This window comes from Ranitomeya variabilis, chromosome 1 (genome assembly GCF_051348905.1).
Source record: "Ranitomeya variabilis isolate aRanVar5 chromosome 1, aRanVar5.hap1, whole genome shotgun sequence".
In the NCBI taxonomy this organism is placed as follows: Eukaryota; Metazoa; Chordata; class Amphibia; order Anura; family Dendrobatidae; genus Ranitomeya; species Ranitomeya variabilis.
Genome location: NC_135232.1, coordinates 320,133,558 through 320,148,167, shown reverse-complemented (window position 1 = coordinate 320,148,167; position 14,610 = coordinate 320,133,558). Strand labels below are relative to the sequence as shown.

The following is a 14,610-nucleotide window of genomic DNA, read 5'->3' as shown; positions in this document are numbered from 1 at the left end:
CGGTGTGCACGCCCCTTTATAGCCCCTGTGACGCCGCAGAAAGCAAGCCAATCACTGTCATGCCCTTCTCTAAGATGGTGGGGACCGAGACCTATGTCATCACGCTGCCCACACTCTGCATCCTCCTTCATTGGCTGAAAAATGGCGCTGAAAGCGTCATATGAAACACGACTTTTGCGCACAGATTGGCGACCTCATGGCCAATGCCACACTAGGATCGAGTCGGGCCGAAAGTCGGCGATTTTTGAATTTACATTTATTTATGTAAAAAAATTATTTAAAAAGTACACATATTTGGTATTGCCGCATCCAGAATGACCCGCTCTATAAAACTGTCCCTCTAGTTAACCCCTTCAGTGAATACTGTAAAATAAATAAAGAACAAGGCAAAAAACAATGCTTTATCATCATACCGCCAAACAAAAAGTGCAACAAAACAAGATTAAAAAGACGAATGTAAATAAACATGGTACAACTGAAAATGCAATCTTGTCCTGCAAATAACAAGCTGTCACTCACCTCCATCAGTACAAAAATATAAAAGTTATAGCCCTCATAGAAAAGCTATGCAAAACTAATATTTTTTTCAATAAAACAGTTTTAATTGTGTAAAAATGCCAAAACATAAAAAAAGATATAAATGGGGGTATCGCTGTAATCGTACTGACCCAATGAATAAAAGGTTCCTTATCAATTTTACCACTCGCGGAACGGTATATAAAAAAAGAAAAATCCTGAATTGCTGTTTTTTATTGATTCTATCTCCCAAAAATCGGAATAGAAAACAATCAAAAAATTTCATGTGCCCAAAAATGCTACCAATAAAGATGTCAAATCATCCTGCAAAAACAAGCCATCGCATGACTCTGTCAGCTGAAATATGGAAAAATTATATCCCTCAAAATGTGGTGTTCCAAAAACTAGTTTTAGCAGTAAAAAGTATCTTTTAGTGTGTGACGACAGCCAAACATAAAAATCGGATATAAATCTTGTATCATTGTAATCGCGCATACCCGAAGAATAAATTTGCCATATCACTTATACTGCAAGGAATGATGTAAAAATAAATAAAACCAGTTCACCTGCTGTTGATCTTTTCTTTCTGCCTACCAAATATCGCAATAAGGCTTGATGCACATTTATCCTGCACTCTACGCTGAGCGCTTACACCAGAGTTTCCATATAAATCTTTGAAATAAGTGATTCAGATGGAATCCCTGGTGAAAGATTCCCTTTAATGAGTCAGAAGGAGGCACTGTGGACCCGTCTGGCCTGTGATCTGGTGGTGTCAGTCTTTTTAGACGAGTATAAAAGCGCGATCGATCACAGTTTTGTGCATTTCTGAAAAGAAGTATAATGCTGAACAGAGGCCAGGCAACGTCCACAGTAAATCTGCTACCTGATTATCGTGGATCCCTAGGGAGTTATGTAAAATAAATGTTATGACAAATGTTCCCAAAAAAGCTTCTACTCAATACACAAAAAACTCCCCACCGAGTTCTATCATCTGTTAACAGAAATGTAGCAGGCTTCCACATTACTGGTAGCACAAAGGCTCTCAAAAAGTAAAATGGCTCCCCGACCTCAAAATAAATTCAGCAAATTCTGTGCTCCCAAATCAAAATGCCTGCTACCTTCTGAACCCCAGTGTGTCTAAACTACATTTAGCGTCCTCATGTTTGGCATTTCTGTAGTGATGAGAGCCCACCTAAATTACAGGGGCGTGTCACCCGAAACATGAGCTGTGAGTAATATACGGGTCACTACAACATACTGGTCACTACAGTATACTTGTCACTATTACGGCAGTCTATAATTTTCTCTCAGCATTATCCATTGCTGCTTGTTTTTGGAAAATACCCATGGAGTCAAAATCGTCACTACACCTTTTGATAAATTCCCAAAGGGGTATAATTTACAAAATGGGGTCACTTGGGAGGGGATTCTGCTTTTTTAGCACTTAGCGGCTGATTATATTGAGTCATCAAACTATTCTAGGAAAATCTGTGCTCCAGGAGGCAAATAGGGCTCTGACCCTCCCGAGTCTCCCTGAGTCTCGCCATGTGGCTAAGCAGTACTGAACATCCATAAATGGACAGCAGAAATCGTGTGACAAATTTTGGTGCCATTTTTACCCATTTTCCAGTGTGAAAATGTAAAACTTGGGGTTAACACACAATCCTGGTAGTAAAATTGTTAATTATTTTTTCTTCACTGCCCAATGGTATAAAATTTAGTGACACACCTGTGGTGTCAGTATGAGCATTGGACCCCTAGATGAATTCATTGAGAGGTTTAGTTTGTAAAGTGAGGTCATTTATGGGAGTTTCTTCTGTTTTGGCACATCAGGCGTTCTGCCAATGTAACATGGCACCATTAAACCAGCGACGCAAACTCTGCCCTGTAATAAGGTGCTCCTTCCCTTCAGAGCTTTGCATTGTGCCTCAAAAGAAGTTTTTGCCCACATATGGGGTATCAGTGAACTCAGGAGAAGTTGCATAACAAATTTTGGGGTCCATTTTTTCCTACTATTCTTGTGAAAACACAAAATTTGGAGCTAAAAACATTTTTGTGCTAAAAATGTGATTTTTTTATTTTTATGGCTCATAGTTATAAACTTCTGTGATGCACCTTGGTGTTCAAGGTGCTCAATACACATCTAGATAAGTTCCCAACGGGGTCTAAGGGACTTTCTAGCACAACATTGTGTCCACTAATTATGCTAGCAAATTATACATTCAAAAAGTGAAATGGCACTCCTTCCCTTATGAGCCCTGCTGTAAGCCAAAAGTGTTTTTCCACCACATATCGGCATGCTCAAGAGAAATTGCACAATAAATTGTATAGTCCAATTTCTCCTGTTACCCTTGCAAAAGTAAAAAAATAGGTCTAATGCTGTGTGCACACGTTGCGCTTTTTTTGCGTTTGTTCGCTATAAAAACGCATAAAAAACGCATACATTATGCATCACATCATTTAAAATGCATTCCGCAATTTTTGTGCTCATGATGCATTTTTTTCCGCAAAAAAACGCATTGCGGTAAAAAACGCATCATGTTCATTAATTTTGCGGATTTTTCGCATTTTCCCCACTATTTAATGCATTGGGAAGCTCCGGAAAAAACTTGCAAAAAACGCATCAAAAACGTGAAAAAAAACGCATGTGGATTTCTTGCAGAAAATGTCCGGTTTTGCTCTGGAAATTTCTGCACGAAATCCTGAACGTGTGCACATAGCCTAAAGGAAAATTTTTGTGAAGGAAATTTAAATGTTTATTTTTTCCCTTCAAGTGCTTTACAGGAATTAATGGAATGTGAAGGGTTAATAAACTTCTTTAATGTGGTTTTGAGCACCTTGAAGGGTGCAGTTTTTAGAATGGTGTCACTTTTAGGTATTTTCTGTCGTGTAGGCCCCTCAAAGTTGCTTCAAATGTAAGATCGTCCCTAGAAAAAATTGTTTTGCTAATTTTGTTGTAAAAATGAGAATTCGCTGGTCAACTTTTAACCCTTATAACTTCCTAACAAAAAAAATTTCAAAAATTGTGCTGATGTAAAGTAAACATTTGTGAAATGTTATTTATTAACTATTTTGAGTGACATGATTCTCTGATATAAGGGCATAAAAATTAAAAGTTTGAAAATTGCAAAATTTTGAAAATGTTCGCCAAATTTTTGATTATCTCACAAATAAATGCAAGTCATACCAAATAAATTTTACCACTATCATGAAGTACAATAAGTCACAAAAAGCAGTCTCAGAATCAGTTGGATTCATTGAAGTGTTCCAGAGTTATGACCTCATAAAAAAACAGTGGTCAGAATTGAAAACATTTTGCCTGTTCAGGAAGGTGAAAACAGGCTTCAGATTGAAAGGGTTAAAAGATAGCAAACTCAAGAGCAAGTTCTACCAGCAACTATTTCTATATTTCTAAACATCCAGAGTGCAGAAGTTTAAGGAACAATAAGATTTATTTCCACTTTCAGTGAGTACAGCCATGGCATAACAGAGCTGAGGGAGGTGTCATTCCCTTAGACAGCTAGAAGGAGTGGGATACAAAGGGTATTGTGTTAGACTATTCTGAAGGATAGAGAGTAGTGATGAGCTCGGGTGACCTCCGAGTATTTGACTGCTCGGAGATTTAGTTTTCATCCTGGCAGCTGAATGATTTACAGCTACTAGCCAGCTTGATTACATGTGGGGATTCCCTAGCAACCAGGCAACCCCCACATGTACTAAGCCTGGCTAGTAGCTGTAAATCATTCAGCTGCCGTGATGAAAATTAAATCTCCGAGCACTAAAAAATACTCGGAAGACACCCGAGCGTGCTCTGGAAAACCCGAGCAATGAGTACACTCGCTCATCACTAATAGAGAGTAATGGCCTGGACTGTATCCTGCATAAGGGGATTAAGGGGAGGGCCGCATAACTCAGGAGGTCTGCTAGGCAGTATTTTGTGCTGGTAAGGGGTTAACATGAGGAATAGAGTTTGGGCCTGAATTTATGGGGAAGGAGTATAGGGACAGGGGGATAATGTGTGATTATTTAATTGGCTAGTGGGAGGGATCCCTGTGGGGGATACATAAGGGAGGGGCAGTTGGGGATAGTTAATTCGGGATAGTCTTAGTGTACCTTGAATATCCCACCCGCTTACCCTACTTGCTTTGCAATCTTGCATTTTAAGTTATTTATTAAATTGTCACAGCAGTTGGCGGAAAAGGACGGGTTTTGAAGGATGTTGCATATACCAAAGGAGGATGGGGGAGCCCACTGCAGGGATGGGTGACTCCAATCAGTATTAAGCGGGTGTTAAAATTGGAAACGGGTCCCTACTGAGAGACGTCTCAGTGGAACATTTTTGGTATGGGCAAAAGTCAGATGGGTCTCCCTGGGCTGGTTGAGGTGCAGCTGGGGGTGGCATGGTGGAGCTGTTTGTTGTTAAAATAGAAAATGGTTCCTACTGGGAGAGATATCAGCAGGACATTTTTGGTATGGGCAACAGTCAGCTGGGTCCCTCTGGGTCAGTAGTGGTGTGGCTGGGGGTGGCATGGTGGAGCTGTTTGTTGCAGTTTTCAAAATAGTTGAACCTTCAATTACCCTCCTCCTTTTCAGAGTCAAGTTAATGTTGTTTAATGTTCTTTATGTTTATAGATTATTTCATAAACGAGGTTGCTGTTGCCATTATTTCCAATGTCATGCAGTCTGGTGTTTTATATTTATAGTTAAGTGTGGGTTTCAGTGGGCTTTGTACAGAATGCCGTATAGTCATATATTCTGAAGTGAAGTTTCTATTATGACTAGGACAAGATGCAAAGGTACACCTATAATTAGTGGAGGATAAATATTTTTTTGTATGAAATACTAAACAAATTTATGTAAGGAAAGACAAATAGCACATGAATATAAAAACACTTAAGACATCCCAAAAAGGGGTTATATAAACAGAATAAACTGACATTCTCATAATAGAGTTATTGTCTAACCTCTATTGCCCTAGAAACATAATAAATGCTTAATGTAAGTAGTTCTCCAATACATAAACAATGAAGTTTGCTGGAGCTAAGCCCTCTTTCACACATCAGTTTTTTTAGAATCAGTCACAAACCGTAAAAGTCTTGAAAATAAGTGGCAATGCTGGATCTCAAAGCATGTGGTGATTAAAATCTATACCCACAGAGTTCCATAAGCCCAAATTAAGTGATGGCAAAAACATGTAAACACATGGACTATATTTATGCTGAGAAATCACTATGCATACATATAAATTATCAATATGAAGCATCTACAAATAAAAAAAATCCCAAAAATTGTATTGCAGTGATAATAAACTAACAGCACAATGCTCTCAGTGGGAAAAACAAAATAATCTTGTAGTTATGATACCTTTTAATGGCTAACAAAAATAAAATAAATGATGTTACAAAGCAAGCTTTCGAGACTTTGTAGGTCCCTTCCTCGGGTATGATATAACAAAGTTTCTGAAGAAACACAAATATATGCTCAAAAAAAAACCCAGAGGCATGCCATACCTTTGCATTTCTGTGCATATAATTGTGCATTTACACATATAATTGTATTTAATTGTGCATTTGGGGCATCAATTGACCCACAGTAGAAAATATATAATGGTGCAGCATGGATGGATGTAACGGGGTCTGACCCATCATTTCTATTACAAATTGATCAGTAAGAGTTGGATGAGTGACAGGTGTAGACCTGGTGCGCTGAGACCCTTTCTACTACAGGCAATCAACCAGATGGAGACCCAACTTGGAGTCTCCACATTTCAAAAACTAGAAATATCAGCAGCAGTAGTAATGAAAATGGTGTCACAGACTGTAATAATGCAAGATCAATGAAGTACACACTAAAAGCTACACCATCGCCTAGTCTGTGATGGGGGTGCAAAAGTCATTGGAGATCCATTACTTGTTCATCTTCCTGAAAGTTAAGTGGTCTACACTTTCAGAGAACAGCCGGATGCGCTTATCCATCAGGACATCTCCAGCAGCACTGTAGACACATTCTGTGAAAACGCTGGCTGTCAGGCATGGCAAAACCTCCAAGGTGTGACAGACGAGCTCAGGCCACCCTTCCATTTTTGAAGACCAAAATGCAAAAGAGTTCAACCTCCTCCCTGATGTCATTGATACTGAGCCCGAGATATTCCTGCACCATCCTCTCCTGTCATTCACTCTGTGTCAGACTCGTAACTCTGTTTTGTTAGTGATCTAAAAATTATGTGAAACGACTCACAGAAATTGCGTATGCCACTTACACTGCTTCTGCTGCTGCAACATGGAGGTGCTTATGTGTTGGGCACTTACATGAGGTTTAAGTCCATGGTGTGTTGGTGGCGGGGTAACACTTAAGCTTGCTTCCTCCATCCCCTTATACCAACCAAGGGCAACAGAGAGGGGAGCAGTATCCTCTTCATCTACTGACTGTTGCGCGCCCATCACCTCTTCTTCCTCGTCCTACTCTATTTGTTCCTCAGCTCCTGCACCTTCACTAACAGTTTGTCTGGTATCATGAACCCCCCTCGATTGCTGTAATCCGCCCTCCCAGGGCACACGCTTGTGCAATGAAAATTCGGACCTTAGAGATATTGTTATTCCTTACGCATCCTCCTCTGCTTCCACCTCTTCCTGGGACAACAGCTACTTCAGCAAACTATTGAAAGTGTGTTCCACCATGCAGATGACCGGAATTTGGGCCATGGCTCACCAGAAAAAAAAAACGAAACAGTTGGTTATAATGTCATGATGTGACTGTCCTGGTGTAACACGACCTGGCGGGTCGGTCACAAAATGGCGAAACACACAAGGGTACACCGGGGACACTTTAACAATGGAGAACTCCTCCGAAATGCTTTCTTTGCCTGATAAACCAAAAAATCCTTAGTAAAATCCCTGCAACCAAGAAGTTTAAAAAAAAGCCAAACCTGCTAACTTACTCACTACCACAGAAAAAGACAAGCCCTCCTGACATGCTTTGCCAATCATAAACAACAATAAATATGAACGATCAGATTCCATCACATGCTCACCAACTGATTCCTCAAGCCCTCGCCAAAGACGCCATGCAGAAAGATACAGGGACCATGTACAGGGGTTAACCGAATGCATCACCAGATTCAACGCTGAATGGACACTCTCTCCCACAACCGCTGAGGCCGATTGGTCTCCAACTGCTCCTCATCCGGTGCCAAATCCTGAAAACGATCCCACTGGAAGTGAAACAATGCATCAGCTATTGAATTCTGAACTCCTGGTACATGGTCAGCACAAAACCAGACATTAAAGACCAAACACCTGAGCGCTAGATAGCGTAGCAGAGACTAAACTGGCAAAGAACCAACCGACACGTTATTAACACAGTGCACGACACTCAGATTGTCACAAAAGAAACGCACTTTCTTGTTCCTCAGCTCAGTACCCTAAACCTCTAAAGCTACTACAATAGGAAACTTTCCAGCAGTGCCAAGTTCCTTGTCAGACAGCCGCTTTCCATGAATCCCGGCTACTCTCCCACACACCATTTCCCACCAGAATAAGCTTCGAAACCACATGAACCAGATGCGTCCATGAACAAAACGAGATCCACATTAGACACAACTCGATCCAGCCATACTGACCTGCTGTTATAAGACTGAAAAAATCCACCCAAAGAGACAAGTCCACCTTGTGTTCTGAATTCAATCTTACAACGGATGTGTAACGCCAGCCGTCACCTGAGCTAAACGCTGTGAAAAAACTCATCCCAAAATTGTGCATTCAAAATTTAGCTTACCCAATTGGCGCAGGTGCATTTTTTTTGCCCTCAAAGCCTCCTCCACACAAAAGAATTCAAGTCTATCAACTTGTCCTCTGGCAAGCGGCATCCCATCTTAACTAAATCCAATTCAATTCCTAAACATTTCAAAACCGTTGAGGGACCCTGCGTCTTCTCCAGGGCCAATGGAATACTAAAATGAGAAGCTACCTGTTCAACCGTCCAAAGCAGTAAGGAACAAACAGTGGACCCAGCCGCCCGAAGACACAAAAAATCATCCAAATAGTGCAAAACTGAATCCAAGCCAGTTAGGACTGGCGGAACGCACCAAATAATATTTAGAGAGGATATGAGGTGCATTCACAGTCCGGGGTCCACCGTGCAGAAAGGACACCTGCTGCTCGGTAATGGCGGACTAGATGGCGGTATATTGTGAATACACACACGGGATAGCTTTACCCGGTATGAAGGAAGCGAACCCTGTTGCGTCACAGGGCCGTGATACCGCACAGAGAGCTCAAGTAAATGGTCAAAGAAGTCTGTCCCAAGACATGGGGAAAGAGTTCCTCTAGACCTCTTTCGCTTGACACCGTTACTGTGGTGTCAGGGGTAGAACTGTATTAATAACACAGGTCAACAAAAAAAAAATTTTTTTCTGGTGTCCAAAATATTTTAATGAATTTGGGGTATTTTTGGGGTGCTGATTCTGAATATGCAATCAGTTTTGCCAGATTGGCTCAAGTTTTTGACATTTTTGGTATCTTATTTATAGCACTTGTTGGTAAATGCGACGCATCATCTCATTAATTTCTTTGGATTAGTACTTGAACTGAGCAGTTCTCAATATAGTTTTGTGTTAATTAGTGTTCTAAAAGTTTGTTCCTAGCTTGATTTTTGCACTAACTTTATGTTGTTGTCTGTTTTCCAGTGAAAAGCATGAACTCATCAAGAAGAAGTTGTCTTAACGATCCAGACTCATTCTGTTACATTTGTGGTGAATACACACTGCCAAAACATAGAAGAAACATAACAGACTTCATAAAAAAAGTGTATTTTGCCTATTTTGGGGTTATGCTTGGGGACCAAGACAAGTTTTGGGCACCACACATAGTGTGCAAAGCATGTATCGAATTATTACGAAAATGGAGCAAAGGACAAAGAAAAAGCTTCAAATTTGGTGTTCCAATGGTGTGGAGAGAGCCAAAAAATCATCATGATGACTGTTATTTCTGTGCAGTGCAAGTGCAAGGATTCAATAAGCATAAGAAACGAAAATGGGAGTAACATGGAATCTGCAAGAAGGCCTGTCCCTCATTGTGAAGATGTGCCTGTACCTGTGTTTACCATAAATAACAGTCATCATGATGATTTTTTGGCTCTCTCCACACCATTGGAACACCAAATTTGAAGCTTTTTCTTTGTCCTTTGCTCCATTTTCGTAATAATTCGATACATGCTTTGCACACTATGTGTGGTGCCCAAAACTTGTCTTGGTCCCCAAGCATAACCCCAAAATAGGCAAAATACACTTTTTTTACGAAGTCTGTTATGTTTCTTCTATGTTTTGGCAGTGTGTATTCACCACAAATGTAACAGAATGAGTCTGGATCGTTAAGACAACTTCTTCTTGATGAGTTCATGCTTTTCACTGGAAAACAGACAACAACATAAAGTTAGTGCAAAAATCAAGCTGGGAACAAACTTTTAGAACACTAATTAACACAAAACTATATTGAGAACTGCTCAGTTCAAGTACTAATCCAAAGAAATTAATGAGATGATGCGTCGCATTTACCAACAAGTGCTATAAATAAGATACCAAAAATCTCAAAAACTTGAGCCAATCTGGCAAAAATGATGACATATTCAGAATCAGCACCCCAAAAATACCCTAAATTCGATGAAATATCTTTGGCACCAAAAATGCTGTTGACCAGTGCAATAATTTATTGCAAAAGAGTGCATTTAACGCCGCTCTGGTGGATGCCACTAACCACCCTAATCAGGGCCTAGAAAGAGCACTAAGCGCACGGCACTGCACTGGCGGTCACTGCTGAGAGACGCTGAATTGTGTGCTGGATGTGCAGAGTAGCACTGTCTAGAGCTAGGTAGCTTCCACCATTCGCGAGCAGGCAACAACACTAGGGATGGGAATGATTCAGAGCTTTCATCCATCGACAGGCATTCATCTACACACAAGTAAATAAGTTTACACTAGCGTATGGCCGAGCGGCCATGCAAACCTTTTATAGCAGTAGCGCTCCAGGACCTTCCTGATGGTCCAATGGGAGCCGCAACAGGACCTGAGCATGTGACCCCCGACCTCCAATGGGAGGTCGTCCCGTGGGCATGCTCAGTATGGGAAAGGACTTAGTCCCAGAAAGGCCTGCTCACTGCTGATCAGTGCTGGCTGCAAAGGCAGAGCCTGGAAAGGCAGCAGTAACCATTCACACAGTATCAACTTGAGCCAGACGCTGGGACCGATGCCTCCGCTGAGCAGGTTCCACTGCGACTGGAGGAGAATGGGAGACCGCAGCAGACATGGTTCCAGATTCCCCCTGTGCAGCAGCGGGAACTTGACACCCAACAACCCATTCAACAAAGCAACTAAACTTTTCAAAATAAGAACACAAAATCAAGCAACCCATGCAAAATGTTGCATTTTGTTGTGGTCAGTGCAGCACCAAAATGGAAGAAGTGCTGCAGTGGGCAGGGCTTAATACCCTCCCGTACGCAAGTGTGAAACCAGCCTAAAACTGAACATTTGCTACACTTGGACCGTGATCCCTCAGTCATTTCCTCTAGTGGGTCTTATGTACCCCAGTCTAAGGCCGGCCTCACACTAGCGAGTTTTACGGACGTATGAGCGCATAAACTACGTCCGTAAAATACGCATTAAACATGGCCCAATGATTCCCTATGTCCCAGCTCCTATCTGCCGTATTTTACGGATCCGTAATATACGGTCTTGTACGGCCATAGAAAATCGCAGCATGCTGCGTTTGTCACCGTGTTGCGCAAAAAAATCGCCAATGAAAGTCTATGGGTGCGTGAAAAATACGGATTACACACGGACCAGCAGTGTGACTTGCGAGAAATACGCCAGCCAACGCCAGGTGCAAGGAATTGAGCCAAGCTCTCAATCATGAATCCCAGACATGCTAATTAGCTGAAAACGCCACACAGACATCCCGGAAGTCTGGGGCTCGCCTCCACAGAGTTGCATGCATCATGGCCAGTCTAATTAATGTGGACATGCTCCTCATCCTGGTCCAAGAAAGGCCAGAAATATGGGACCAGCGGGATCCAAACTACTCCAACCGGGCCAGGAAAGAGGCAGCTTGGAGGGCCATCTGTGGCCTCCTATTCCCTGATTATGCCCAACGGCCACGTGCGGACCAGACAAGACTAAGTAAGTACACTCATGTATTCCCCAGATTTGACTTTACAAGATGCTTTCCCTACATGATGACTTGAAGAATCATTTTTAGATATCTGTGTCATTTATGTCCATTTTGTCAAATCCCAAAGCTGATTAACAAGGCCAAGTGTTTATGTACATAGGTAATCTTGATGTTGCGCGGATAAATATTTCTTGGTACTCATACCTCGCCCAGAGGGGTGTTGCCCCTTGTCTTTATTTGTCCTAAATTGTCACATTAGGCTAATTCTTGCAGAAGGCATTTTTATTTCACATTCACAATCCGACCTAATGTATGTTTGCAAGAACAGGGTTCTCTCCCCTCCCAGTCTGTGACTGTAAAGTTTCCAACTGTGACCGATATATAGACCACTGCATGTAACCCCTTTCACATCTGCTGCACCATGTAAATAATGGTGCAAGAAACCCCCCCCCAAAAAAAACAAACAAAAAAACAAAAACAATGACAACTGTAAGAAGCTATGTTCCTACTGATCTTGCTCAATATTTTTGAACATGTAATTGCAGTGGATGATGTAATGACACGATGGCGCAGCATCCGGGACCAATACCGGCGTGAAAGACAGCAGCGGGCAAGAAGTGGGTCATCAGCCCCACTCAAGAAGCGGAAATATATCTACTATGACCGTCTTTCATTTTTGGATGTCAGTATGAATCTGAGGCAGTAAGTAATAACCTCTCCACACATTTTGATTGATAATCAATCTTATCTTGTTATTTTTACGGTTCTTACATTGCCAATTACATGTAAGGATGTGTAAATATAGTGCAAAATATAATGTAAACAAGGCTAAATTCAAAAAGGATCCTGGATGAGAGAGGACTCTGCCCGCCAAACATCACTACCTACTACAAGGGATGGATGAGAAGGTAGTAGGCGAGATTAGAAATGTTCATGCAGTGGTTTGTTAGTTGGTTTGTTACTGGATGTTCTGTGATTGTTTGAAGATGTGGGTCTTCCTGTTTTTGTTTGAGCTTGAAATGTTAGGCCACATTATGATGTGTTGTGATAGTGTTGTTAACCTTTGGTGTGATCCCACAGAAAAATCTGGTATATTCATGTGTGAATTTGAGATAAGAGTGGAGTAGATGTTGGTCTGATATGAGGTTGTGTGTATGTTTTTTGACACAATATAGCTCACAGATGTGTAATTAAACAATGGGCAAAAACTAATCCCTTTTTTTTTGGCTTTTTATTAACAGAACACAGTCTAACCTCACAGAGAGGGAGACCGGGTCGGAATCGGAGGCTCTGATCGATCCTGTAAGTGTTGATGAAGAGGTGGCAGGCCCATCTTTCCAAGCTTCAGCATCCATCCTTGAGGACCCATCAGCATCATCATCACAGCAGGCAGCAGCAAGTGAGGAAGATGCAGCAGCACCACCACCCTCAGCACCACATGATGCTGAAAGGCCTGAGGAACATGCCCAGAGCAGCAGCCCTCCACACCCACTGGTGTCATCCCCACAGGCAGCTGGGCCTTTACGGAGAGCCCGCCGAAGGAGAGAGCTGCAAGCAACAAGAAATGATGTTGACGCTGGGGTCCTCAATTATTTGGCCAGGGCAGCAACGGATGATGGAGAGGAGGCCTTTGCCCGCAGCCTTGCCCGTTACCTTAGACCCCTTCCCCGTGAGGTGAGGCTACGTGTGAGAGGGTGTATGCAAATCCTGATTGATTTAAGCACAGCTCCAAATAACCCCTATGAGGTGTTTGAATATCTTGAGCGAAGGCAGCTTTCCCAAACCAACCTCTTGCGCCTTCAATTCCCTCAACAGGAGCAAGATCAATCAGGATTTGCAGCACCTCCTCCACGTATGCCTCCACCTCAACCCCTCCCACCACCAAATATACAAAGGCCATCAGTCTACCAAATGGCAGCCTACAACCCCCAATCCCAATATGGCAACTTTTCCAGACCCAGTGATGTAGGCTGGTCCCAACCTGGGTTTGGACAACATGGCCATTTTGGGCTTGGGTATGATGCAAGCCAATATGTCCGTCAGCATGAGGCACAGAGACAATTGGCTTATGGACACCACCCAACTGGCCAATATGGACAAGGCCAGTATTCTGTGCCACAAGCCAGTGCATCCTCACAGGATGAAGTCACATTGGCCCAACAAAGGCCCCCTGACCAGGACCCAGAGCAGGCACCATCTCCCCCGCCAACTTACAGGGATTTGTAATGTATTGTTGTTTTGTGGCCTAATCTTTATATTTGTGAGCTGCCTACCATGGTTTTGTGTTATTTTTGGCACCATTTAACCTTTTCTGTTTTTTCTGGTTTTAAACTTCACCCTAAAAAAGGAAAACTAACATATGAAAAAAATATGTTAACAGGGAAACCAAAAAAGGCTGGTTCTTTAAGTAAAATGTTTTTGAAAAAGCTAAATGATGTTTTGGTCAAAATCATTATTGCATCACACACATATTCTAGAAACATAAACATAGGGTCAATAAGGAAACACAACACACACAGTACTTTTTCTGGGGCATAAAAAATTATATTTCACAAAGACATCAAGAAAATAAGAAAATTACAACTGAGAAACAGCATAATCTTGCCAGGGAGTAGAACCCTGAGGAGATACAAAATAATTTGTCAAAACATCCCTAACTTTGACTCCAGAAAGGGGACGGCGCGGAGGAGGGCCATGTGGTGTTGGCCTAATTACACTACGCAACATGTGTTCATCATTACCATCTGCAAAGCAATCATGTATGCGGGTAAAGTTGTGCAAAATGACTGATGCTTTGATAACTTCAGTGACGGTAGCCTCACTGAGCTGTATGGCAGTCTGGAGGACACGCCATTTTGCCACCAGAATACCAAATGCACACTCAACCAGTCTCCGCGCCCTAGAAAGGCGCAAATTAAATATCCTCCGACGGTGG

General features: G+C 42.0%; 1 protein-coding gene across 1 annotated transcript; it reads left to right on the top strand.

Annotated features, from left to right (window-relative positions):
* Window positions 1-11,277: 11,277 nt before the first annotated feature.
* On the top strand, window positions 11,278-13,901 carry LOC143816925 (uncharacterized). The gene is made up of 2 exons (XM_077297918.1): window positions 11,278-12,377; window positions 12,917-13,901. Exons 1-2 carry the CDS (start codon window positions 12,175-12,177, stop codon window positions 13,899-13,901), a joined length of 1,188 nt encoding a protein of 395 aa, XP_077154033.1. The 5' UTR covers window positions 11,278-12,174.
* Window positions 13,902-14,610: the final 709 nt, after the last annotated feature.

Coding starts and splice junctions, on each gene's coding strand:
- LOC143816925 (XM_077297918.1), top strand. CDS start 12,175: ATGTTCCTACTGATCTTGCTCAATATTTTTGAACATGTAATTGCAGTG. Junction 12,378..12,916: donor GTCAGTATGAATCTGAGGCA/GTAAGTAATAAC, acceptor TTTTATTAACAG/AACACAGTCTAACCTCACAG.